The following is a 27,199-nucleotide window of genomic DNA, read 5'->3' as shown; positions in this document are numbered from 1 at the left end:
TGTAAAGTTTTGCATAGACCTTTCTGGGCTCCTCTTTCTCACTAGTATCCTGCAGGTTTGGATATATATGTTAGTGGAGTACCTGTAATCAAAATTTAAGGTATGTTTTGGTAGTCTGACACAAATGGACCTAATGTTGTGAAGTTCCATTTCTAACTGCAACAGTGAGCACTATATATATTCCTCAAAATACTCAAGTTATGCAAAAATGTTTTGTTCTAGTTGAGGAAGTTGCTATTAGTATTCTTCAGATACCGGTAAGTACAATGAAAGTAAGCCTGGATATCAAGTTGAAGGTTGTCAGTATTTTTGGCTGGTTGGGTAAATGTTCTGGGGCATCTGTGTTTTGCAAAATCCACCTTGCTCCTGGTCCCCTTGGTTTTGTATTGCTGTGACAGAGTAAGACTGAACACTGTCTGAACAGCAGGTTTGGAAAGCTGAGGCCCACTCGTCGTACAATTTTTTTTTCTCTATACTGATAGTCTCATTCTTTTGTTTGTTTGTAGAATTGGGACTCTGCTGACATTCACTTTTTTTTTCTTTTTTTTCCACTGTTAGATAACACTTTTTGTTTAGTGTGTCCATTTTAATTGTAATGAGACATAGGTCCCCAGGTAACGGGCATTGCCCCATTTTAATGAAAGATACTATTTTCTCCAAAGAATCCCTAATATTGAATCCCTAATATTGGTTGGGAATCAATAGGTATTGCAGCATATATGCTACCATCCTCTGCTCATCTGTCAGATAGCTGTGATTAATAAATTCTGCAGCATGCCAGCTGTCAGGTTTATGGTTCTGTTTTGTTTTAAGCTATTTGGAATACTTCTTCTCTAGCATCTGTGTAGCTGTAGGGGATAATTTAAAAGAAATTTGTTGCAAACATTTGTCTGAACGACAGTGTGGACTGGCATTGTTTGCAGAGCCAAGGAAGAAGTTGAAAATTGTGTAATGGTATCCTAATGCTTATGTGTGAAGGCACTGCTTGAAAGTTTTAAAGGGGAGGTGTGCTTGAAGGAATAATAAAAGTGGAGCTGATTGAGACTAACAATATCTTCTCAGGCAATAATTTGCGAAGATGAATGTGTTAGTGTGTGACTAGATTTCTAACTTGAATTGCAAAAACATTTTTCAGTCACCTGAAGAAGTTTCTGGTAAAGATTTTCACATTTGTTGTATTATTATGTTTAAGCATGGGGCAATTTTTAGAGTCTGGGGTTTCTGTCATACCTAAAACAAGAGTTATCTTCCAGGACACGCTCGCGTTGATATGATAATAATGACAATAACTTAACAAAGAAATTATAGGTTTAAATTTGTAACAAACTTAGAATTTTGGCTTCTCCAAAATAAATTATTCTGATACTATTTGCAATATGTTGATACCTTTTTCCAAAATCTAGAAGCAGTCTGTGTTTTCAGTTTTATACTTAGTTTTTCAGGGCTTGTTATTGCTTAGATTGTTCATTAAATGAATATGAATGCTGGGGAATGGGCTAGGAATTGAATAATTCATACCAAGGACAGCAGATGTTAGCAAAATAAATTATTAAATTTGCACAATATCTGTGAATTTTGTTAATGTATTTTTATTCAGAACATTCAGTTAATGTTTCAGTAAACAAGTTTAGAACCTCATTATTTATGTGTACACAAACTCTTAATTATTTTTTTTTCAAATTTTTTTTTTTCTATTTTATGGTGAAAAAAAGTACCAACTAAGCATCACTTAATAACCTAAAGACAGAAACATGATGGAAAGTATGTGTTTTACTGAAGAAAAGAAAGGTGATTCCATTGTTGTTCAGCTCTAATGAGGACTTCCTTTGTCTGTTGGCTATTTAATGCTGAAATTCTGTCTTGGCCTTCATAAAAGTTTAGAAGGATTTTTTTGCAACTGCATAGTTAGTGCATGACCTCAGATATTTTCAGTGGGTTCTAAAACACGTCTTCATTTTCAAGTTCAAGGGAAGCAGCAGGAGGTTTAGTATTCCTCAGTGCCAGCCTTCTCCCCTAAGAACATTTGCTGGAACTGTAGAGGTAATTGTTTCACCAAGAGCAAGATAAAATCCAATTCAAAACCTGCACTCCTATGGTGGAAATAGCACAAGACAGCTTGGGCATTATAGAAACATTGAATGCTAGTTTATCACATTGAAAGCAGTATGGTCAGCCCATGGATTTTCCTTAGCCTTTAATCACGCTGTCCCACGTGAAGCACCTGATCCCCACTGACCTGGGGTGCGGAAGTCTGAGGCTTCCCCTGCTATTTTTGTGAGATCTCAGCCTCCAAGTAAACAGTCAGTGGGTAGTATTTTTAGCTGACCAGCTAACTTGTGTCCAAGCAGATTAACATCTTGAAGCTCAGTTGCAGAATCTCTAGTCAACTGATAAATAGCATTGCAATCCTGATTACCTTCAGATGGTTAGAATAGCCATGATTTTTATTCTTTTTTCAAAAAACAGTTTTGGAAAACTGTAAACTCAAATATGCTTTTAACACTATTTAGATATGTTTTTATTGCCGCTCAATGTTCTCTATAAAGTAAATTGTTTTAGATATGGCTATAAAAAGGTACTTACATTTTGTGCTTAAAGTGCTGCCTCTCACTTCAGAGAAATTACTAGTACTGTAAAAACACACTATTAGGGTTCCACCATTGATATGACTGCAACGTGATAGAACATTTTAGATTGGGTCTTTGGTAACTCTATTCTATAAATGCAATTACTTTTGCTTCATAGCCCAGGGATCTAAGTTTGCAATGAGTGACTAGTATTATCAAATTTAATAGCATGGTAACTGTGACTTAAAATAAGTATGCAAGTAAGTGTCTGCAGCAGGCCTGCAAAATGTCTTGACATTCAAGTGAAGTCAATGGCATTTCTCTGAATGGGGATTTGAGAGCTCAAGCTTTATGGTGAATGCATTTCTCCTAACTAAAAGCCAGATTTGATCAAAATGACCACAAAGTGGACAATGCCTAGAAATTTGGGAAGTAAAATTGCTTCTAAATATTGTTTTTAAATAACATGAAAATGAGTAAATCATTCAGTAGAAATTTCATATTAGTTCTACTTTGTAACTCATGCCTCATGAGATGGACTAAAATTTCAGTGCCCCAGGTGAATAGAAACTTCAGCGAATGTTTGTGTTCATAGCCTACAGCATCAGGTTGGACGTGTTGACAGCACAATTTATTCTGTTGTACTGCAACGGTGAAGAGCTGTAGAGAAGAAGCATTCACCTGGTAAAAAGCATTTATTCAGGGAAAGCTGGGGAGCAAAGGAAAAGACTGAACATGCTGCTGCATTATGTTATGTTCCAATTTGAAATACGATGTCCCAACACGGAGTTACCGGAGCACCCGGTGGTTCTCCAGTACCACCCACGCAAACCTCAGTCCCAAAGGCCTTGTCCCAGGCTGTCCGCCATGTTGTGCACAGCTTCCTCATGGCACCATGCTAAAGGACACAAACAAGAAATGCAACTCTTCTTTAATATGGTACACAGTTTGTGTTGTTTCAGGAAGTCTCACACAGAAAAAAATAGCAATAGCCATGTCTTTGGGACCTGGTGCAACACACAGGCCCAGGAGAAGGCCTAGGGGCAGGTGGGGCCTGGTGCGGGGTGCCCAGCCTGCTCTAGGGAGACCCTGTGCTGACAGGAATCTGGGGCGGGGGGATACCTTTTTAAAGTTTTTTCATATTCTCAACTTCTTTAGATCCTTAATTCTCTGGTAAATTACCTACACGTTCATTTTAAAACTACATTTAAATCCTGATTAGTTTAATTTAAGAATGCAGCTTGCCGCTAGCCTGAAGAAGGCTGTTTTCCTGCATGGAGCTGTATGCTATTCAAAACTTTATGCATACCACCAAGAAATCCTTGGTAAAATTCATTGCCCCTTTCTGATACATGCTGACATTCAGACTTAGAAAAAGTATGCATTAAAAAAAATATTCTGTTGGAGAATGTCAGATAATGCTGGCTATGATGGTTGAATGTCAAAACTAACTCAAAAAGCCCACAGTTGTGGACACTGTTCATTTCTGGAAAAGAGTAGATGGAAGAATAAGAAATGAAATGATCTAAAATATTTCGAGACATTATCTTCCTTGCTGAAGGAAGCTGAAAGCTGCAGATTATTACAGCAGGCATATGTCAAATGGAAGTTAGGACATAAAAGTGAGAGAGGTACTGTTTGCTGTCTGTGTCAAAGAATTTAATGATGAACAGGAGAAGAACTGGGGCTTTATATGTGCTCCTTATTGAAAACATATAGAGACAATCTTTTCTTGCTGTCTAGAAGAAAGTTTCATTAAAGGACATCCTGTCAAGAAAATGCTTGCTGTGTTACCGGGCACAGAAGCTGGTGAACTTCAAGGTATGCAGTTAGGAGGGATTAAATCTAGACTTGGGTTCTTTCGCTCTTCTCTCAGAAGTACTTCTCAAAAATATTTTTGAATACATCCAATAAATTTTAAGTCTTAGCAATAAGCAGCAATATTAGCAAAAAGACCCACCCTCAGGACAGAGAATATTTAACATGATAATCACTTGGAAACAGCAAAAGTTTTTAATTTTTTTCTAGTGTTCATTTTCTCTTGATTGCTTAGAGCAGAGCATGACCAGGGTTGCTGTAGATTCATCTTCTTTGAAAAGTAAGTAGCTCCCTTCTGAAACTGGGTAACAAAGTTCCTCTTTTGTAAGGGTAGGTTAACACTATTGTGCAAAGGAATGGCTTCTTATACATTGACACTTTATAGGTGAAATCAGAGCCAGATAAATGCAAGCAAAATACGTAAATGCAAAAGAATAGATGCTGCATAATTTCTTATAAAGAATTATATCTGATAAGATAGAATTAATATCTGAAAAGATAAAACATCCCTGGATGACAGATGATGATACCAATGCTAACTTTTAGAATCTGTGGTTTTGCGTTGTGGTTAAGATCAAATCTGGTTTTATACCTGCGTTTATCAGGGTAGGGGAAAAAAATAATTGACTGGTATGCAAAAAAAAAAAAGGTAAAATTTTATATTATTCAATAATTAATATTACCTGAAATTTGGGTTGACTCAGGAATTTTCTACACGATATGAAGTCTTGAGCTTTTGACAAGTAGTACAAAATGGAAAATATTAAAATAATCCCTTCAGACCTATAAATAAAATTGTTTGGAATGCCTGAGGCCTGGTAAGCTAGGAAAAGCTTTCCTCTGTGTACTGGATAATCTGTTTCCCTGAGGACATTGATTACTCTCACGGGCTTCCCAAGCACAAAGAATGAACTGTGATGGCCCTCCTACATCGTCAGGGCTTGAGAGCATGATTTCTTAGCCTTTGCTGTGCATTGAGCTCATACAGCCATTTTAGCTTCCTGCAAACTCCAGCTCTAGAAATTACAAGAAATTGCTCACAAAGCTGTCTGAATTGGGTTCACTTAGCTTTCAATAACTAAGACCACCACCTTCCATTGAATCAGTAAGCATCACTGGTGTGTTTTAAGTTTTATTAGGACTGGAAGCATACTTTTCTTCTAGAGGGTAGGGAATAAGGCATGGCAGCTGCTGCTGAAGCCTCAGTTATTCCTCCTCCTTCAAGAGGTTTCAGTGGGGTGTCTCCAGGTTGTGTCCCAGCAGTCTAATGGGAAAACCTAACACACTCTGCAAAACATAGGAAATGTAATTTATTTTAAAAGAGTGGGGTATCGGCATAGTTTTTAAAACATGAAGCCTCATATATGCATTTTTTTTCTCAGTATAATGCTATTTTTAGACTAGATGCCAATTCATTAAACAATAAGTAATGTTAAGAATAAGCTTTCCTGGACAGAGGTAACACAAGAAAATGCTTTGTTTGGTTTTAGCAGTTGTTTATCAGATCCTAGATTTTCACAGAGCTATCTTTATAAATGATAAAAATATTTCCCCATTTTAAGTGCTTCCAAAATCTGATGGAATTTAATGTTTCTGAGTATATTAAATGCAGGGATTAGTTGTTACATAATTATGTTTTGTTGAACGCTACCTTCAGCTCATGTCAACTTAAATTATTATGGAATTTTCCCTTTAATCTGAATTCAAGCACAATTATCTGTTCTGAAAATCGTAAATCATTGATATTTCTTTATTTCTGGAGAGATTTAGAAATGTCCGTGGGCAAAATTACCTGCCTTTAAATAGTCCCTTTAAAAAAAAATCTAATCATTAGTATTTTATAGGTTGAAAAACTGATAAGCATTAGAAATATGATTCCTTTAAGACTATTTTCTATATTTTATGAACCTAGGTATTTTAAGACATGGCTGTTATTTCTCGTTAATATAGCAAAAAGAACCAACTTGCTTCTGAAGTATATGAATCAACACTCATAATGTTGGCTAGGAAAATGAACTATACTTTTATAGTATGCATTTATAAAGCCCTTTTACTTTGGCAGCTCCAGGCTCCAGCAGAAATTAGACCCACAAGTCTAAGGGTTCATCGTCAGTCTGCTGTGTTTTGAAAGAGAATTAGTAGTCCAAAATGCAACTTACAGTAATGTTTCCCTGCCTTGTCGTTGAGGTTAGTCAGTTTTCACAGTATTAAAAATCAGTTTTGTGAAAGGAAAAATGTGTGATGGACTTTTGACATTTGTTTCGATTAGGTCTTCTGTACTGACAAGGAGTGAATGCCAAGTCTGATACCCAGAAGAGAAGAGGGCTCAAACGTTAGGTATTCTGGAGGGGTCTCCAGCTCCAAGGCTTTAAAAACTTAGATCTGTTTGGCTTTTGCTCTCATTTTGGTGGTTTCTTCATAGTTTGGTTGGTGTCTTTATTGCTTGAGTCTCAGGAAGACAGCACCAGCTATTAATTACTCCCTCATTTAGCAGCTAACACTCCTAGTAGTGCTAACTATAGACTGAAGGAGCACTCCAGTCATAATGAGGTCGACACTATCACTTGTTGATAACTCAGTAGGTTAATTCATTTTCATTAATTCATAGGCTGCAAAGCAACATAAAGGGAGAATTTTCATAATCTGAAATTATTTTTTTTTCTTTTGCCACCCTCTGTTTTATTTCTTTGTGATATTTTGGGAAAAAAGTTCAAAAGACTTTTTGAGTGGAGAAGTCCATGTGCAGTTCTCCAATGTGCCCTCTCCCAAACCCTTCTAGAAAAGAGCCTGACCACATCCACTTTTGAGTTGCCTGAGAGATTTATTCAAAGGAGACTTATTTGTAGCAACCTTAGGCCAGTAGCTTAAAGAGATGGAGAAAAGTGTTTAACTTTAACAAAGACTGTGATGCTGTCCTTTAGTCTAAGGGTGCACTGGTGAGCTCAGATGCCCTCTTAACTCTGTAAGAAGTTGTTGAAACATGTGCAGAAGTTAGCACAACCATGCAGAGCTTTTTATTAAAAAAAATAATTTAAAAAATACTTTTTAACTTCCATTGTGTTTGTAAATTATGGTTTGCTATTGGCCTGTTAGCAGATGTGTAAGCCAGTGAACACAACATCAGTGGCAGCAACTTGGTGGAAGTGCCTTGTATTTCATGCTTCAAGAGAATGTCAAAATATTCAGAAGTCAGATTTAAATTTTTCAATTTTATTGACTTTCATGATGCTTTTTCTGTAAGTTTCATAAATGTCGTTCTGACTTTGTGTTGCAAAGGCAGGCGTGATTAGAAACTCTGACCCCTGCAGCACCTTCTGAATAGTGTCACATCCCAACTTCCTTCAATGTCACTGAGAATTACACGGGGTCAGACTTGTAGTGTAAAGTAGAGGGTTACGTTTGTTAATATACATTCTTGCTTCCTGCTGTTCTGAAGCATGTAACAGCAAGATACAGGAGAAGCAGATGCAATTCTTCTGGTACCAGTGCTGATTTTAAATGTTCCTTCAACTGTAGCTTGCTGTGGTGCTCTGCCAAGAAGTCACCTTTCTACAGGGTCAGTTTGCGGTGGGTTAGACAGGAATAGTACAAGCTATTAGTGCTGCTGGATGCAACAGCAATCTGAGCGCTGTGCCAGGAGCAGTAATTGCACCAGGCAGTGGCCTGAAGAGCATCCATTCAGCGAGGGGTTGGTCCTGCTGCAGCTCATTTCAAAGGCAAAAGTACCATGGACTTCCTCAGGTGATCTTCAGATGACAGCAGTGATACCTGGTGCCAGTCTTCCAGAAAAGAAAGCAAGTGAAATTCATATGGATTAGAAAAGTTTGGTAATTTTCCCTGGACTTCACAAGACATTTGGAGGTTTTTCTGGTGAAAATGTGTAGGGTAACACTAGAAGTGCTGTGAGCAGTAGCGGAACGCGTGCATGCTCGTAGCACTCCGTGGGATGCAGAATGCCAAAACCTCTAGCTCGGTGGCAGAGAACAAAAAGCACTGAGGGAATCAGGCTCTGCAGGGAAGCACTTGAACAGCCCAGCTGGTGAGGTTGAGTATTATGTTCTTTTATGAGAGTCAGAATTACAAATGAGCCTCTGGAAAGAAAAGGTAGTTATGGTATATGTCTGCTTCGCTGGGAGGAGCAGCCCAAATGCGGTATGGTTGTGCTTAGCAGACGACTAACTTCATCTCTCCCCCACCCACAACGTTTTGGTAGGCACAGGAGAGAAAAGGGAAGTGTCAGAAACCTTTGTTTTTCTGCAGTACAAGAATGCGGCTGACAGGAACGGAGGAGTTGCATTGATTAAATCTGAGCTTCCATCATCATAAGTAGCAGGGATCAGCCTTGTGGGCCGGGGCATAATTACAGCATTGGTGCTGATTACGGAGGAACAAAGCTTGCTTTAAGGCTTCAGTCGTGCAGGCCCTTAACATTCAAAGTGCAATGCTTGCTTCTGCTGCTACTTGGTTTAAGTAATTACAGAATCTGAATGCGTACCGTAGGAACTGTTTGTGCTGTAGTTTGTTTCTGTAGCCTTTTTACTAGACCTCACTGTATTCATGTTGCTTATATTTTAATAAATATGATAAATAAGTAATATTGCGAAGAAACTTAATCTGTTCAGCAGCATTAGCTTTCAGTTACTTAATGTGGTGGCATTAGCTCTCTCTCTCAGGTACAAATAACAATATTTTAAGGGTTTGCTTCTAATTTAGCACCAGGATGAGCTTTTCTTTCTCTGCAGTCTGTTGGTGTGAGTGCAAGGCAGCAGCTCGTGCTGAACCTCCTGCAGCCAGAGGCGTGTGAGTGCACACAGCTTGTGTAGGCCGTGCAGTGTTTCGGTTTCTGTGCGGTCATTTGTGGAGTTCAGTCTGCCTGCACAGAGTGAAAAAAGACCTCAGAAATACATCAGCTGTGTCTAAATGGATGGAGTCAAAGTTGCTGTTCATACTCACTTAGAAAGTGTTGAGGACTAATTTACTAGATTCGATATGAGAACAGGTCTTTGTTTTCAAGCAATGAGAAGGACACTGTGTGTTTCCTCACCAAATACTACTTCAAAACTTACAACTGGTGTAGGTAGTAGTTGTGGTTATTTTATACTCAGCTGAGATTAAAAACAAGGAAGATCAGAGCTGCCTGAAACGTTTGCAGCTTGCAAAAAAAAAAATCACTGCCATGTACAGTCCTAGTCATCCTGATGGTTATGGTCAACCTCACCACATAGATTTTGACTTAAATTATATTCCTGATCCCAGACATGGCCCTGCTGCCAGCCTTGGACTCTGCAGTGCTGTGGCAGGGTTGTTCCTGTGGAGTAAGATGGATCTGGTTACTGCTGCTTCACCCGCATAATGGGATTTGAAACCACATTTCCCAGTAACATTTCCGAGCTACCAGGCTGCATGAGGGTATTCTTTGCCTTTTGGCAGCTTGTGAATGTAGCCTTCCTTCAGTTCCTTGGCTTTCCTCACAGCTGCACTTCTGAATTTGACCACAAAATCTGTTGGTGTTGCATGAATGTAGAATTAAATGGATTTACTTCAGAAACGCATCTGGACTGGAGTGTCCGCAGCCATTGGACCCACTCCCATTAAATGCCTCCTGTGAAGTGCTAAGTGCTTTAAAATCCCACCAGGAATTACGAGCTCGAGCTGCCTCTGAGGATGGGCAAATAAAAGACTAGAAAGCTGCTTGTTGGTTTCATAATTTAAGTGACTACCAACTACTGCGAGACAAGTGATAAAAGCTACAGAGCGCTCAACGTGCTGCGAGTTACGCAGATACCTGAGTGCCGCTTGTGATGCTTGCAATGTGGAAAACAGCAGAAGGCTTGAGGGCAACGGCAGTATCTGGTGCTGTCACCTGCCTGATGTACTATGAGAAATAACACAGGATTGTGAAAAATAGGTTGGCTGTTCTGTTACAATAGACTGCCATTTTATATTTCCCGTGGGTGGAATAGGGATAATAGGAAGAGGAAGATACAGTTTCCGTAGCTGGAATTTATAGGAGATAAAGTATCCTATTTAATATGAGAGGGATTTAAGTGTTAATTTTATTAGATTTTTTTCCCCCTGAAAATCCTAGTGCTCCTTTCAATCATTTTCTTGTTCTTTTTGAATGAGCTTACAAATCCACCAAGTGTAGTGAAGACCTGCTCATCAGAAACCAGCAGATGCACCAAGTCAAAGACCAGTACACCTTGCAAGTCACATATAATCCTGTTTTGATCTACTTGATCTACTTGGTCTTCTGTCTGATACCAGTTATTCCAGAGAAAATGGGGGAGATCCCAGGGTTCAGGACAGCTACCTCAGCCTGGAAGTATCATAATTCAATAGACACATCCTGTGTAAATTTGTCTAAGTCTAGTGATTTCTCACTGATGGTAATACCTCAGTAGGGACAGATCAAATTACAGTAAGTATAAGCTAGATATGCACTCAAATTTGGAAATAATGGGCTCCCAAGGTGTAGTGGTCCAGGGAAATGTGGAACTATAAGGGAGGAAGGAATCTCTTAGGAGAATTTGCTGGCTGAAAACAGGGTTTGTTTTGATGTCTGTTGCTATGAGGAGCTTTGTCACACAGCGCCTTGGCTTAACTAGGCAAGTCCAAAATATCTGACTTATGTAGACAGTCAGCTAGCAGATGTAACAGTATTCCAGCTACTAATCTTCTTCTTATACCAGGGTAAGGTAGGAACGTGTATCTTCAGAACTGATATTTGTAACTGATATGGCCCTTGTGCTTACAGAATGGACTCAATGCTCTGCACCTGGCAGCTAAAGAAGGCCATGTGGGACTGGTACAAGAATTATTGGAAAGAGGGTCGGCTGTGGATTCTGCCACTAAGGTAATTGACACACGTCTGTAAGTTTATTCACAAAATGAGTAACTCAAATACAAGGGAGAAATTTAGAAAAAGTTATAAAAGTACAAAATAAGATGATGGTATAAATACTTCATTGATATTTACAGTGCTGTTTCCATTATGGTCTATGGCAATGTTATTGGCTGATGCTCGTCAGTTCTAATTGAAAAGGGGAAGATTACTTATACAATCTGTTTGCAGGGGAAGAATTTAAAAAAAAAAAAAAAATTGATGCCAAATTTATTATTTCCAATGACAATTGAGTGAATATAGCTGAAAACAGTAGATTTTTTCAAATCTGTGAAAATTGATAAATGAATATATCGTATCCAGAGATATATGCCCAGTCTTTGCATTAAGTTACTGCCACTGTGTCCCTGTGGGATTCTTTTTTCATGATAGCTGATGTTCAGGTTCTCCATCAAGGTTGGCACTTGGTCATCAGCTCAAAGTGCTTCTTGCTGAACTTCTCATATCTGTCACTGATAGAAAAACAGAAGTTCCCTCCTTCCTTCAAAAACATCTTTAAGTCACCCCTCAGTGAAGCTGCTGATAGAACTGCCAGCTTCCAGATGGGACTTTGGGGTTTTGCTTTTCTTTTATGAGCCTTAGGCACCTGGTCTTGATTGTTTAATAAAGTAATTTAAAAAGCTGGGGATGGGAGATTGGCCTGGAAAAAATACAAGACTCGTAGAAAAGCAGCTGTCTACCATGCTGCTGCTGTTTTTGAGAGATGTTTTTTTATTATGCACTGCGTCTCAACTTGAAATGAACAACTTTCAAGAATACATATTTTAATTTTATGCAGATTAGAGAACAGGGAAAAAGAAAAGGGTTATCTTCCACTTCTAAAAGATTGGTTTCTGTCACTTAAGTTAGATCCTCCTTTTGGGCCTTGTACTAGGAAATCTCATTTTACATGTGATTCACTGCTTGAACTTTAGGATTCCTAGACTCCTTTCAGCTGCATTCTACAGGGCATGATCTCTAGAGCTGAATTAAAAAAAACTGTTAGCCCATATTATACCTTATCTAGAAGTTTGTTCCAAACCCAAATCAAATTCTGTAATTTCACTCAAAAGTTATGTTGGGATGTAAGTGTTGAACAACCACCAAAGAAATCTTCATGGTTGCTGCTACCAGTTCTATCCCTTTGATGATTATGGAACATCATGAAAATGTAAGGTAAAACTGTACTTAAAAATTTAAGGCCTGCATGCTGGATATTATGAAAGAACCACTGGTTAAAATGATTCCTAAAGAAGGTAATGTCTTTTGCTTTTTCCCTCTTTATAACAGAAAGGGAATACAGCCCTACACATTGCATCCTTAGCAGGACAAGCTGAAGTTGTCAAAGTTCTGGTTAAGGAAGGAGCCAATATTAATGCACAGTCTCAGGTATGATGCTGTTTTCCTTTTTCTTCTAAAAGTTATTTGGTGAAATGTAATGAAGTAGATCTGAGGTGCTAGGCGGTGATTCCAAACTCTTTTGATGCCACACCTGACCTGGTGTTCACTGCTCAGTAAGTAAAATAAAAGTAAATAACAAAATGAAGGTATGTGCTGACTGTGTGATATATAAACTCATATTTTTGTTGATTGAAATCTCTTAACAATACATTGTTTGTTTCAGAAATCCTGCAAAGTGTAGACATATTACATCATATGTTTTCCTTATATTTGGTGTGCCATAGTGAGGAACATAAATTCTCAGACTTGATTTATAAAATTGTTTTACGTGGTTATTTGTGGGCTAGACATTTGCAGATAACTTACTCAGGCTTCTGAACTCATTCTTTCTGGGATCAGATAGAATCTGTTTCAAAAGTTTGAAATGTACATTTGAATTTGGGAAATCCACCTTGTCCTGGTGGGCAAACCAACCAAAAGATCCCTGTTATTTCCACTGACATGAAGCTTGTCTATTCTTCCAAAACGTGCCAGAGAAGGTGGTGATGTTGCCGAGACTGACTGATGGCCAGTTCTCTCTCCAGTTTGGGCAAGCAAACTGTAGCGGCAGCTGCCTCCCTGCTGTGATTTCAGAGCTGTAAACAACATGTGCTCGATTTGCGGTGAACAGCACACTGCAGAGTAGCTAGATGATGGTTTGTTTTCTGAGCTGACTGTTCCCGTATCCTCAGCCCTCAGACAGACACACTATTATCACTACGGAGTGTTGGCCAAGTTATCCTTATGCATATTTAAGATGCACGCTGTTTCCTCTGTTGAGGATTAGGAACAATTTATCAATAAATTACTTGGTTAATGTTTGTAAATTCTTCCTTCTTAACTATGGCAACTGTCTGTAGCTATAGAGAACAGAACGTATGGTACAGATGAGGATTATATATGATATAGAAACTGCCATCTTTATCCCAGCAACATCTTTCTAATTCATCTTGTCTGCTTGTGACATTCACAGAAATAAATCATTGAGCTAACAGTGTTCCAGTTGAGTTCAAGTGCGTCATTCAATGATTGCAAATACCATTTTTGCAGTAATGGTGTAAGCCATGACAAGGAGGAAAACAAGTCACGCTTCAGGGGTAGATTAATTTCAAATTGAATTTTCCTAGCACTTACTGTCTATAGGCAAAATAATGACCCTTAGCTTAATCTTTCTGAGATACATGAGCAGAACAGGAGAGCGATGTGATTAAATGCTGTAGCTTGAAACTACCTTGGTTGAAAAGAAATTGAGGAAACATAGCTGGGCCTGTGTGAGATGCTTTTCTCAGTCCTGTTCTGTAGAGCATTCTCTTATCGATAGGAACACAGCCAGGTTTGTGAAAGGATTTGATTTGTCAGAGTCCATCCTAAGTCTGACTACCTTCACATCTTGCTGGCCCAGACCTGCGAACCTGCTTTTTTCTTTTTTCTGTTTTCTGTTTGATGTCATCATAAGATGGATGTTATAAAGTAAATGGAGGCCAAGACATGATCCAATAGCACTATAAAACAAACAGGTCTGTCTGTGCTTTCTTTATAACGATAGAAAGAAATTGAAAAGATGCCTCCAGTCCAAGAGTCTTTGACTTCTTATTCTTAATTTTGCTTTTTGCCCCAAAACTGCTGTTAAAGAGCTCTCTGGGGACAACTGTTGGTCAATTACTCTCCATCCTCTACTACATTAAAGATGAGGAATGCTGTAATTCCATTACTAAAAAAAAATAGGAATCTACTTTCTTAATGAACTTGAATGATTTCTGCATTAATTTTCCATCCTTCTCATTGTATAAGAAGATTAACCGATATATTTAATACTAGGATTTTGAGCATAGTAAGAGAAGTAATGGTAAAAATGATACTTTCATGAAGCATCACCCCTCATAAACACTTTTATTTATGCTTGAAAAAGAAATAAAATTTCCTAGATTTGAAAAACACATTCTGACAGAATTGGAAGTTAATTTCACAGATATTATTCTATGTGCTATTCTAGTTTTTAAACACATTTATTGTTAGCAGTGAGTGTTCTGTGTAATGTGTGCAGACCTGTTAACAGGCATTTGCTACTTCAGTTACCATCCAAGTGGGATCGATTCAACAAATAACAACAGACATTTAGAAGATGGCAGTCGGCAACCTGGCATAAACACTTGTTTCCTGCCTACTGAAATCTGTATCTATCTGTCAGGAGTTAGTTTTCAGAATAATGGGGGAGGGATGCAATGTTAGGAAGATACTCCACAAAGCGTTTGCAAGTGGAGACATTTTTAGATGTAAAAGAATGCACTCCTAAGGAAAACCCCAAAAGGCAAATGTAGACTTGGCATTAATGAACAAAGATGAAGTGAAGGACTTTGATTAGTGTTTATAAAATGATTATAATTTGTAAATAAAGAGTCATAGCATTTAAAACGAGTCATTCAGCTTTACGTAACATGTTTTTTTTGCCCACCACAGTAAATTTGAGTCCTGGTAGAGCTTTACCATCTCTGGTAGTTGCACACAGAGAAAGAGGTGAATGACCTACCTAGATCTGTCTTCTTGGTAAATGTTGAATGGATGCACTTGGGTAATATCTCTTGATAGTATTCAGCGTTTTGAGTAGTATTTGTGTGTCTGTCCTTTCACACGTGTGTTCCCAGGTAGCTAAAAACTGCAATACGAATGAATAGATGTTGCCTATAGGATGGGTGGAAAGGATGCCTGTTTTTATTCAGGGCTCTGAGGAGACTTTTAAGAATTTGGTTCTGATACTGATTTGCCAGAGACTTCCTGTGGAAGATTAGATTTAAAAGTTATTTCTCTGTCTTTATGCTCTATGAGGATAATGAATGCTGCCTTTCTACTCAAGATTGGATTTACATGCTCAAGAATCACATTCATCATAGGCAATAAATAAGTTTAAAAAAAAAAAAAAGAAAAACAGATTTCAGTTTTAATGAAGAATGGATGTTTGATTTATGATGAGAGTCAAGAGTATGTAACTACAGCTGGTTGAAAAAGATAAACATGCAGTTATACAGAAAAAGGAGAAGAGAATGCCTGAAGAGAATGTGAATACTCAAATACTGTTTTTATTTTTTGTCAAGCAATGTGGCATTGATAAAAAGAATAAGAAAAAAAATTAATCTTACCAGGCTTAATACAGAAATTCTGAAATGAGCAAAAATACAAGTTAAAGGCAAAAATTAATTAAAAAAAAAAAGAGAAATTATGACTGAAATGCTCAGTTTCTCTTTCCTAGATTTTATCTCAATTCCATTTTTAAAAATAGATGCTATATTGTCACTCTCAAATCTTTTAGGAACAGTTGTTGGTATTGAGGGTGTATTACATCCTCTCCTTAGTATCTCTGTTATTTCACACTTTATTTTTTTTTAGGCCCCTGCTAAATGCCATTTGGTAGAAGTGATTTAATGCCGGTGAAGATACTCAGATTGCTTCATAACTTCCTCTTTAAGGAACTTGGTATCTGTCAAGGTCATTCCCATTTCCAGTGATGAGAATTTGCCATAGTGACAAAATTTATTCTCTGATTATAAACTGATGGATAAGTGAGCATTCTAAACACTAGTTTCTTTAGCTTGCCGTTTTCTTTTTCTTTTTGCAGTTAAATTACATAAAAACACTGGCCTGTATCAAAACTTACCGCAAGTGACATCTGAAACGCCACACTGATTTCCCTGTTCCTTGCAACAAAGAAATAACAGAATTATCTCAGAAAAGGCTATTAAAAACATTGCAACCACTGAGATTACAAACCCCATCTGTGCTATTTGAGGCTGTTAAACATTCAGGACTTCGATTTTATGGATTTTGGTTTTTGTTATATTACTTTGCTTTGCCCTTCAGTTTTCTGTTGGCCTTCAGAGCTGTTATTTTGTTCCTCTTCCTATCTTTTTAGAAATCTGTTCCTTTTGAGCTAATACGTCATCACCACCTATTTTTAGAAAAGTAATTTCTATTTTGATACAAAGCCTAATTGCACAGTGATTACTAATTGAATGACTCCACTTTCACCTGTGTGCATATCATTTGAGAGCTGACATCTTCCCTGAGTATGTTTCAGACAAATGCTGAAACGAGGGCAAACCCAGAAATGGCTGAAGAAGTGTAGAAGTTACTGGTCCTTTTCAGCAGACCTCTACATAGAACTTGACCAGTGCACAACTGTTTGGCTCAGTTAGTTGCCTTTTGCTACAAATATTTCTTGAAAAAATATCTTTAATGAATATGTGTAAGACATCCACTTGGTTGACTCTGCTCATGGTTCAGTGAGCAGACCTAGATATGCTTCCTCAAGTCAGAAATCAGTCTCTGCAATTTCTCTTTTTGATTTGACCATGAGTTTTGGCCGTGTAGAGATCTGACCACACACATTCTCTGTTGTCCAGCCCAGTGGTCTCCTCCTTTCACAGCCAGACAATTTCTTTACCCCAAACAACCTGTTAGCAGTTCTGCCTGTGCATTACAACAGCGTGTAACAACAACATTACAACAACGTGTGGAATGGATCTATCCCAACCTTCTCTGCTCCAGGCAAGGTCAAAAAGGTTAGTCTAATAGAAGAGTTGCACCTCATAATATGGAGTGATTGAACAAATGTCAAGTGATTGAGGTACAAAGAGCTGAAAAGTAAAAGGCAACAAAAGGAAATAGGATTCACTCCTGTTCAGTAAAGGTAAGGGAGATATCATATCCTGCAGTCATCTAAGAAACACTTCCCATCGATTTTAAAACTTCAGCACTTGACCTTAGAAGAAAGTGTGTTCCCTATTAGCTGCTAAGGGTATGCTTTGACCACTGCTTCATTTAGGGGCCCTGGCAAAAGGAGGAGCCTACCTTTTAATCATCAGATTATTTAAAGTGACCCAGATACAGAAGGCAAGGATTAGATAAATCAGTCCTCCCCCAAGCTGATCTTGTTATTTAAAAGCCCTCTGGTTTCCTTTCCTCTATATCCTTCTCTAAGCTCGTTGCAAACACATTAGCCAAGAAATATTTTGTGCTTAAATTTGTCCCCATTACCATTGCCAGTTCCCTGTTTCAAAACACAGGAGATGACCGCTGGAGTATTCTTATCCAGACTATTTGTCGGATTAAAGCAATCCATAGAATAGCACAGAATTTCCACCCTTAATATGCTTTCCCAAAAATGAGCGATAAGAGAGCTTGTTGAATGTCCATATTCAGTGTTACCAGTGAGGGCAGGATTTAGATGATTGTCAGAGAAGTGATCTGCTTGTCTCTATCGGGATGCCCCAGGATTTGCTTTACCAGGGATTGCTCTCCCTCTAGTTCGTAAAGATAATCTCACCATCAGAATGGACTGTATTTTGCAGAGTATTTGGTAACCTATTATGACAAAAAATGTTAATCCCACCAACAGGGCATTCTGTTTTCTGCTGGTATATTCAGAGAGACAGATTCTTAGCTGGTGTATGTCAAGGGGAGTACTTTAGTTGCAGTTCATCATTACTAATGTAATAAAGGATCAGGTCCATTATGTCTTCCCTGGAAAAAATATTAAGAACTGCCTTCTGGAGGATTATAAGGATTTTGAGAGACGTAAACAAAAGCAATACATTAAGAACAATGAAGGAACAGATACAGTTATTCATCCTCCCTTAAGCTAGTCCAGCTTTCAGCTGCCTGTCTCTTACAGTGATCATCACTTACTGACAACCAACAGTTACTCTTTTCATGAGGTATGATTTCAGGCAGCCAGTGAGGTGTATTTGAGCAGTATGCCTGTGGTTGCGAGACAGCAGTGGTGCTTACAGATTTGGAGGGAATTACAGGATAACAGAGAGTAGACATAAGATAATGATTGTTGGTATCAGAGTATTAATATGGGACTTCGTCATTTCCCTAATAATTCATATTGTTAAAGGAAAAACAAGCCTAGGAGGGTGCCCAGTTTATGGTGTCGCCCAGAGCAGAAGGAGTGTGATGATCTAGAAATACAGGGCTGGTTGGCTTTTGATCGCTGCTCTGAGGACCAGGAGCTCTTGAAGAACAAGGAGGGTACTGAGCCAGTTTGATATGCATCTGTGGGATCCCAGTTGCAGCCCCAAAACAATTGAACTTGTCAAGGTGAGGTTTACAGCTTAAAATAGGCCAAGAGCGATCCCCAACTATTACAGAGAGGTTTAGTTGAGATCTTAGAATCGCACCTGAGACTTTGTCTCCAAATTCACTGAATTGATCGAATAATTATCAGGCGTACAATAACACAGTATTTAGCCTTTGGTTGAATGAATGCCAATAGAGCAATGCTAATATATATGGGATCATAGATTAAAGTAGGGTGGAAGTCACTTTGGAGACCTTCTGGTCCAACCCTTCCCCTGCCGACCTGGGCTGAAAGCGTGGCCAGCTTTGAAATGACACCCAAGGATGAGGTTAGCTGATTTGTTTAGAACTGTGCCCTGTCCATTTTTTGGTATCTACAAGGACAGGTTCCTCACCCGCTCTGCACAACCTGTTCCAGTGTTTGACCACCCACCCTGTGAGGAATTGTTTCTTTTTATCTGTTTGTTTTTTTTCTTGCTTCATCTTGGATCTTTTGCCTCTCATCCTTTCACAAAACCCCAGTTCTCTCAGTGTCCTTTCATGTCCCAGGCTTCAATATCTTTTACCTACCTCAGTGCCCCCCCACTGTATTTGTTCCAATTTGTCCATCTTTTCCTTGTTCTGGTAAGCCCCCAAATGGACATAGTTACCCAGATGCAGTTTTACAAATGCTTGATAAAGGAGAGTACATTCTCCCCTCAACCAGCTGCTATATACTGACGGCCTGTTCAGTATTAGTGAGAGGGTTTAATATTTATAAGGTCAATATAAGGCAGTCCAGGCCCTTATCATAAAATGATAAGGGCCCCCTATATCATAAGATGATGCCCTTTATCTTTGTATTGTAGCTGGAGTGGTGGTGTTTTTGAGGCAACTTCTAGAAGAGGCAGGAAAATTAATCTCTCCTATTCTACTTACCTGTGTCGGGGTCCTTCTCAGGAGGAACACCATAAGGGGGTGATGTGACATCAACATTTTTGCTATATCATAATGCAGATTTCATCTCTTTTACCTTCAACCTGCATGAATAGAAATCACAGCATCAGACTTTACTTGGATCACATTTTCAAGATTTTTTAAACAGACATAAGAAATAGCAATGTAATATAAAGTAAATAATATAAGTAAATAATATAAATAAGTAAAAATGCACATTCTCATGTAATAATGTCCTCCTTCTAGAAGTCACAATCTGCATTGTATGTATAGCAAATGGAGATTCTTGTACATCTCTATGCACATTACAGATGTGCAGTTTGACGAGTTTCGTATTTGTGGAATAAGTGCTGTTGTCCACTACTGTCACTACAGCTAACTAGATGAATAGCCTGCCATAATGTATGACATGTAAAAAGCTAGCTTGTCTCTAGAAAAAAACAAACAAACAAATTAAGACAAAACATGTTTTACTTAAATATCATTATTTCTACCCTGTACTTTGATAGTCTTTAACTAGTAGATTCCATTGATCAAAAGGGAGATGGTATAAGATCTTGTAATGCATGTTTCTCAGCCAGCACAGTCTGAAAACAAACTGAAAAGATTTACAACATCTCTTAATCTATTTTGGTAATTTGCAATCTATTTAGTTTAAGCTCCATAAAAGAAACTAGTATCAGTGGTGCAGGTCAGAACTTAAGACTTTCACTTAAACAAATAGTGGTTTTTTTTTTTTTTTTTTTTTTTTTTTTTAAACAAATGATACGATGGAGAGGTGTCCTGTAAGATTTGTTCTTCAAATACACGAACCTTAGGAGCCTGTATAAACGAGCCTATTAGCTGGAAAGGTAAGGGTTTACCAGACCGACGTGCCACATTTCACCCAACTGTAATGATGCAATCTGAGACAATAAAGAACAGGAACTGGCTTTGTTATCCCCTTATATTTGTGAGAGCATTAGATATAACTGAGTCAAAATCCAATAAGTACAAACATTTTATTTATGATTTTATGCAATATTGTCATCCTTTCAGCCCATAACCATATACATAATGTATGTCTGCATATGTATGTTTCCAGAATTGCTTTCACTTTACCACAGATAGAAGGCAAACCCCAAATGCTGTTTTGGACGACTGCCCAGAATTCAAATACAAGACTTCGCCCTAGCTAAGCTGGTCCCTAACCCATGCCCAGTATCAAGGTTATGTTTCCTGGTGCATGACTAATCTATTTTCTTCCCATTATTCCCCATCAGCCCAATTCCTATTACAGGCTTCCTCTTGGTAAAAATGACACTTTCAAGGCACAGAACATCTTGATTTCTGCCGGGCTGTGTTTCAGACTGTTGTTACTTTCCTGTTCCTGCTGGGAAAATCGTGATATTTGAAGCCCTAAAATAGAATGCTTGTGCTCTTTAAGTTTGTCACATAAGCTAGGAAGTGGCTTACAGTAAAATGTACTTCCCAGGAGAGGGGTTCTTGTAACTGCACAGCAACAGGTGGCAGATGCATTAGTATTGCCTGAAGCTGCACTGCGGCTGGGGGTCTGCATGATCTCTCACAAACCAACTTGGTGAGCACCATAAACCCAGACCTTTTTTATTCGTGGGCTTTATAGTTATCTCATTGCTGTAGGCATCGAGTGGAAAACACTATTTATATTACTAGAGAATGTGAGACAGCTGAAGAGGTGCTATTTTTTTCTATGTATCCTTCTGTGTCACTGCAGATCCTTTTATTTATTTAATTAGTACAAATCAGTTTTATGGTCTGTCATGTCAAGCAGATAGATGCTCTGTCATTATTTCTTTTGTTTAACTGCTTGGCCCCAGAATGCCAATCACCAGCCTCTCTAAGTCCAGCAATTCCAGCCTTTCTCCTCAGTGCTTTTCTCAGCTTGAAGTTTTACGGTGTGTGAGACCCTAGTGGCCCCCGAATCTGCTGCGTGTATTGAATGCAAGGGTTGTTACCAAAAAGATGAGCTAAAACTTGTTAGGGAGTTAAGTCTACAGAAGGTCAGAATCCAGTGGCCTCCCGTGCCCTTACAGATGTGCCACTTTACACTGAATAGTTCTGTGACTGCAAATGCTTACGTCTAATCTGTGCATCACCCTGCTCACTAGCACTTACCAGCTTTGTTAATGAAGGAAAAGATACCCCTAGGAACTGAATATATACTAATGTGCTGTGTCCTGCTCATTTTGAAACGCTGACTGTCCGAAAACATAAGGTCCTTTCATCAATAACATACCCACAGCATTTAATTTAGCTAATTGCTGATGTATCCAAAAGATGCTTTTATTGGCTGTCTCTCTTGTAAGGTGGATTCAGGACAAAATAAAAATTCCCTCCATGAAGTAGATACCAGTCACAGCAGTGCAGTCAGAAGGTACAGGAGGACAAGAGGTGCACAGAGCACATTTTCCTCATGAATCTCTCAGGTTTGAACCAGATGTGAAGCTGAAGCAAATTACTTCTCCCAGGACAAGGAAGGAACCTTGAATTGAATTATGCTTCTCAAAGGCGTAATCTGTTTTCTCACCGGTAGTGCTTCAGTGCTTCTCCGTGGGGTGGGAGCAGAATCAAACTCAATGCTAGGAGACTTGAGGAGAACAAACAGACAAATATCAAACTGTCATCTGAGTCATGCAACGGGACATTTTACACAGACAGATCTTATGATAAAGTATTTAGAAGTAAAAGCAAGCAATGCTCAGGTAGTACGAGTCACACATCAGTATCATTGATCTGAAGGCTTGGTAGGTGCTACAGGTTTACTGGAGAAAAAAAGTAATGTAGTTTTCTAAGAGTTTTAGATATTTTCAACTTGAGAAAGCCTGCTGAAATATCTCAGTCTAAGTGTAGTTGCGTACTATGAGAAAATAATTCTGAAAGTTTTTCATGCACTTATCATTGTACCGTTAATATTTAGTTACTGCCATATCACACTTCTGGATTCTGATGTAAGCTAACAAAAAAAACAACACAGACTTTTAAAAATTAAAGTAGTTACCTTGATCTATCCTTAATTCACCCTTTTAGGCAGAGAATCTCTCCTGCTAAGATAAAATCCTCTTATGGAGTGTATATTTTTAGAGTGGCTGGAAATAATGCTCTGGCCATAATGTACAACTAAGTTCTCACAATTCCAATATTGTTGATTCTTTCATGAAGGTTTTTGCTACCAATTTCTTGGTATTATTCAAGGTTGGCATACCAAATTCAGCTTGCAGTGTTGCATTTAGTTTTAACTACTCACATATTTTGTGGATTAAAATAATTAATTGCTTGAATTGTTAGAGGATTTTTCACTGACTCACAGAATGGCTGAGGCTGGAAGAGGATTCATGTGGTCTAGACCACCGGCTCAGGCAGGGCTATGTAGAGTAGGCTGTCCAGGACCATGTCCAGGAGGCTTTTAGAAAAAAAAAAAAGTTTCCTGATGGTCTGAGAGGACCTCCTGTGTTCCAGTTTGGCCCATTGCCTCTTCTTTTTCTTGTTTCTTGTCCTTTCCAATGCATATCATTGTCCTACTTGAGAAGGGAGAATAGCCTTTGCTGGAGTGGTTATTTCCTCTCCCGTGGGTATTATTGGAGACTGAGAGAAAGAGAAGCAGCTCGTGCAGGTAGAGTTACCTTCTTCTAACTGCTAAGGTGGGATGCAGATGTCACTTGTTTAGTCTACTATCTGTGGAAGAATGAGGAAACAAGGAGGATGAGTTGTATGCCACTGAATAAAGATGAATAAAGTCAAGGTCTTGCCATTTTTATTTAAGCTATTAAGTAATATTCTGAAGAGTAGAAAAATTCTGTAAGTTACTGAAATTTAAAGACTCGAGCAATGATCATGGTCTTATGGCATAAAATGCTATGACCATTAATCAGAACATTTCATTATCTGGGTGTGCTGTTTCATGAGTAATCTAAGCTTGTCTCACCCTTGTCTCATTCTTATCTCATCCTTTGTGCCGCTATCTGTTTCTTTGTGTGACTGGCTGAGTGGAAAGAGAAGGAGGCACAGGAAGAAAGGTAGAATGAATTGCACAAAGGCTTTTCTCGGGTTAGTTCAAGTGCCAGGCCCTATGAAGGAAACTGTAGAGTAACCCAGAGGAAACCGAGCTTTTACATGTGAGTCTGTTGTGCACAGGATCTTTTCTAAATGTTGCTTGAGAAGTACACTTGCAGAATTGTAGTAAAGGTTACAAGAAAATGCCTAACTCCTTCGGTTTTAAACTGTGACCTTGATTTCCATTTCATTGATGTGAAGCAAAATCGGGGGAAATAAGATAATGAAGACCTCAACCAAAAGCCCATGTGGCAGGATGGAGAGGCAGAGGAGGCAACTGGTCTGGGTGGGTCAATCTACTGTGTTGGCCCTCTGCTTAGTAATTACATCTTGAAGAGTAAGTAGGAATGAGCATTTCACTGTGTGTAAAGAATTGCATTAGATGTCAGCTGTCTTGTCTTCCTCAGTAACCTCGGTGATCTTCTAATACAGTTCTTGGAGGCTTTTGAGGTAAAATAGGTATGTTCATTTGGGCTTATTTTACCTATTACATCACAAGACATGTTGCTAACTCATATCATCTTAAAAAAGGCAAACTAAGGGAAGAAAATTTATTTTCTTTATTTTCCTCATTAGCAAGCATATAGGTATATATGGAGATATATATATATATATGCCATATGACATATATATTACATAGACACTAAAGGCTATATTCATGGACAAGCACGGGTAGGCTAGGCATTCAAAAGGACTGGCTACTAAACACAATTTGGAAGATGTGTACTCCTGATCATTTGGTACTGCCCACAAAGGATGAGATTCCTTGAAAGCCTGCCCTAAAATACAGCTAAGCCAGGCTATGGCACTGTTTGTGTGATTTTCTAAATGCTCTAATAATCTCTCTGCTTCTTCAGACTGTGTTCTTCATTAGGGCTTGGGCAAAATTTAACGATACAAATTCTGAGTCATATAAAAACTCGCCAATTTGCATTAATAGCTTGAAGAATCATTGAGAGCTACTCATTTTCTCAAATTAGCAAGTAAACCAGTGAATGTAGTAGAAAGAATGGAGTATGGAATGTACTCTACTTATTTAGCATTAATTTCTCATAATAACTTTATATGATGGCAGCAAACATCTTGCAGTATGTATTTTAGAGGATAATGAAATCTGAGTACTCTGTCCTCACTGCAAATACTCTGATGAAATCATTGTTTGAAAATGAATGTTATATATCATTACAAAATTAATTTCTGTTTTTCAGAGGATGTACCGAATCTAAACATCCAGTCACAGTATAAGTACACAGCCGGGCTTTCAGAAATACCAAAAGAAAGCACATTTCTCCTTTTCCCTGTCACATTTATCTGTTAGTCAGTGTTTTTACATCAATTCTAGAATGTGTTCATACAACATGGGATTATAAACTGAAGAAATATTTATTGAAATAAGGATACTTTTTCCTCTTCAAGGCCCAGTAAACCCTCTGTGTCTCTCTTCATATACTAAAACAAGAGGGGAGAGGTCAGTCTCTTCTGCAATACATCCATGGAGCATCATTAACCAGAATGCTTTGGATTCAGTAGAAAACTTTGGGTAATGAAACAAGTCTAGGGAAAATGTATATTTTTTTCCAATTTGCAGAGGTCTGAGCTCTAGAGCTTTGAGCTCTCTCTAAAGCAGAACGGAGCAACCAAGTACCGTTATATAGCTCATCGAAGCTAAAAGGTGAGAAACTGGGAAGGGGATTTTAGGTTCAAGAAGTGAATAGAATGGAGGAAAGGATATGCTTCTGTTGTGGTGGGCATTTACATTTAACTGCAGGACTGGCTGACAAAGAAACTTGCCGTGTAGCAGACAGACAGACAGACGCACCATAGCCTGTCAGAGATGGGAGGAGACGTGGAAGTCCTGGGGTCCAGAAGACAAGTGAGAAAGAAGAGCTCCAGCAGGGCTAACAGGCAATCCCACCGGGCAGAGCTCTGCCAAGGAGAGTGGTAATACTGGGAATCTCCTAAAATAGGAGTCTCTGGCCATGAGCCAGAAGTGCTGAGGTCAGGAACACTGCAATTAGAATCTCAGAAACCAGTTCTTCACTGAGAAAGCAAACTTCACCCTGCCAGCGGAAAAAATTGGGCTTGACCTTGCCAGGGGAAGCTTCTCAGTATGTCTGGTGTAGTTAGTTTTGCAAATAAACCTCAGCAGCTCTAGCAGTTTCCAAAATAAGCCAGCTTTTAAGGAAAAATATATGGTAATTTTAAACTATAAATAGAGCTTGAAGAGGAAAAAAGGCTAGGAGTGCAAGTACTTCCTTACCCACGTTTGCTGTAGTTACAGGCATGAGGAGAATATCCTTGATCTACTGGGCAGTCTCTGGAACAGTCTTGGGACTGGGTGGAAAAGTATTTAGTGCTTGTAAATGATCATGAAGTAATGTATGTATTGTTCTTGGTGTCCTGACCCAGGATTTATTGTCCCAGTGCTGTTGCAGAACTAGGGACTTGAGTTGATTTAAAACAAACCTCAAAGCTTGTAAGCAAATTGATTTGCTTTGGCTTGAAAATTCTCATCTTCCTCACGTTTCTGTTAGCGGGGTTGTGCTCCTTGTGTTCACCCATGCAGTGCTCTTCAGCATTAGGAGGATGGTACAAATGGTGCATATCCCCAGTTAAAAAATGCTCCATTATACTGCGATATTAAAATCCCAATCACGGGTGTGGAAAATTACTGGTATTTCTAGCTAAATAGGATGCCACGTTGTTTCTTTCCAGTGTGGGAAGGAAAGCCAAAGCAATGAGGCAGCTTGGTTACCTGCAGCTTTCTCTGTGCCCTGCAGCCCCAGCACAATCGGAAGCGAGCCGATCTGTTCCCAGTTCCCACTGCCAGCTCACGCCCTCAGCTCGGCAGTCCTCTGTGCCTTCCTCGGTACACGCACAACAGCAGCCCTTCATTTTGCACTCTGGCGAGATCTCCTCGTTTTCTCCCCCCTGTTAAAGGGCTGTGTGCGGGGAGGCCAGGAGCCCAGTGCGCAGCCAGGCTTGGTGGCCTCCCAGCCACAAGGCTGGGCATGGAAGAGGCTGGCTTCTGGGGCTCCTTCCTGCTTCCCATTTGCTGCCAGGGATTTGGGGGAAGGAAGCCGCCCATCAAAATGCAGCTGACCTTACTGTTAAGATGCTTTTCTTGATGTCTAACATGAATGTTCTCTGCTGCAACCTTAGTAAGCTGTGCACTTTCCCATTTGTTTAGCATGTATGAGCATGCAGAGCAAATCTTCCCCTTCCTCTTTGAGCACTTACCATTTTCCTTTCAGTTTTCCTTTTCTAGACCAAATAGCACCAATTACTTCAGCCTTTTCTCAAAGAAAAATAACTTCCTCAGGGGGATGTATTTTAATTTCACAACAGTGCAATGATTGTCTGTATTACAGCAGAATGAGCTCAGTGACTCTCTGGCAAGGCACTGCGA

General features: G+C 38.9%; 1 protein-coding gene across 50 annotated transcripts in view; it reads left to right on the top strand.

Annotated features, from left to right (window-relative positions):
• ANK2 (ankyrin 2) overlaps positions 1 to 27,199 on the top strand; it is a 332,755-nt gene that overhangs the window by 188,266 nt on the left and 117,290 nt on the right. For all 50 annotated transcript variants that reach the window (XM_072036850.1, XM_072036851.1, XM_072036849.1 and 47 more), the window contains 2 exons: positions 11,143 to 11,241; positions 12,559 to 12,657. In XM_072036850.1, coding sequence (XP_071892951.1) covers positions 11,143 to 11,241; positions 12,559 to 12,657 — 198 coding nt within the window. The remainder of the gene's footprint in view (positions 1 to 11,142; positions 11,242 to 12,558; positions 12,658 to 27,199) is intronic.

This window comes from Anas platyrhynchos, chromosome 4, assembly GCF_047663525.1.
Source record: "Anas platyrhynchos isolate ZD024472 breed Pekin duck chromosome 4, IASCAAS_PekinDuck_T2T, whole genome shotgun sequence".
NCBI classification, from domain to species: domain Eukaryota; kingdom Metazoa; phylum Chordata; class Aves; order Anseriformes; family Anatidae; genus Anas; species Anas platyrhynchos.
The sequence above is the reverse complement of the archived record's forward strand: the minus strand, read 5'-3'. Positions and strand labels throughout refer to the sequence as shown.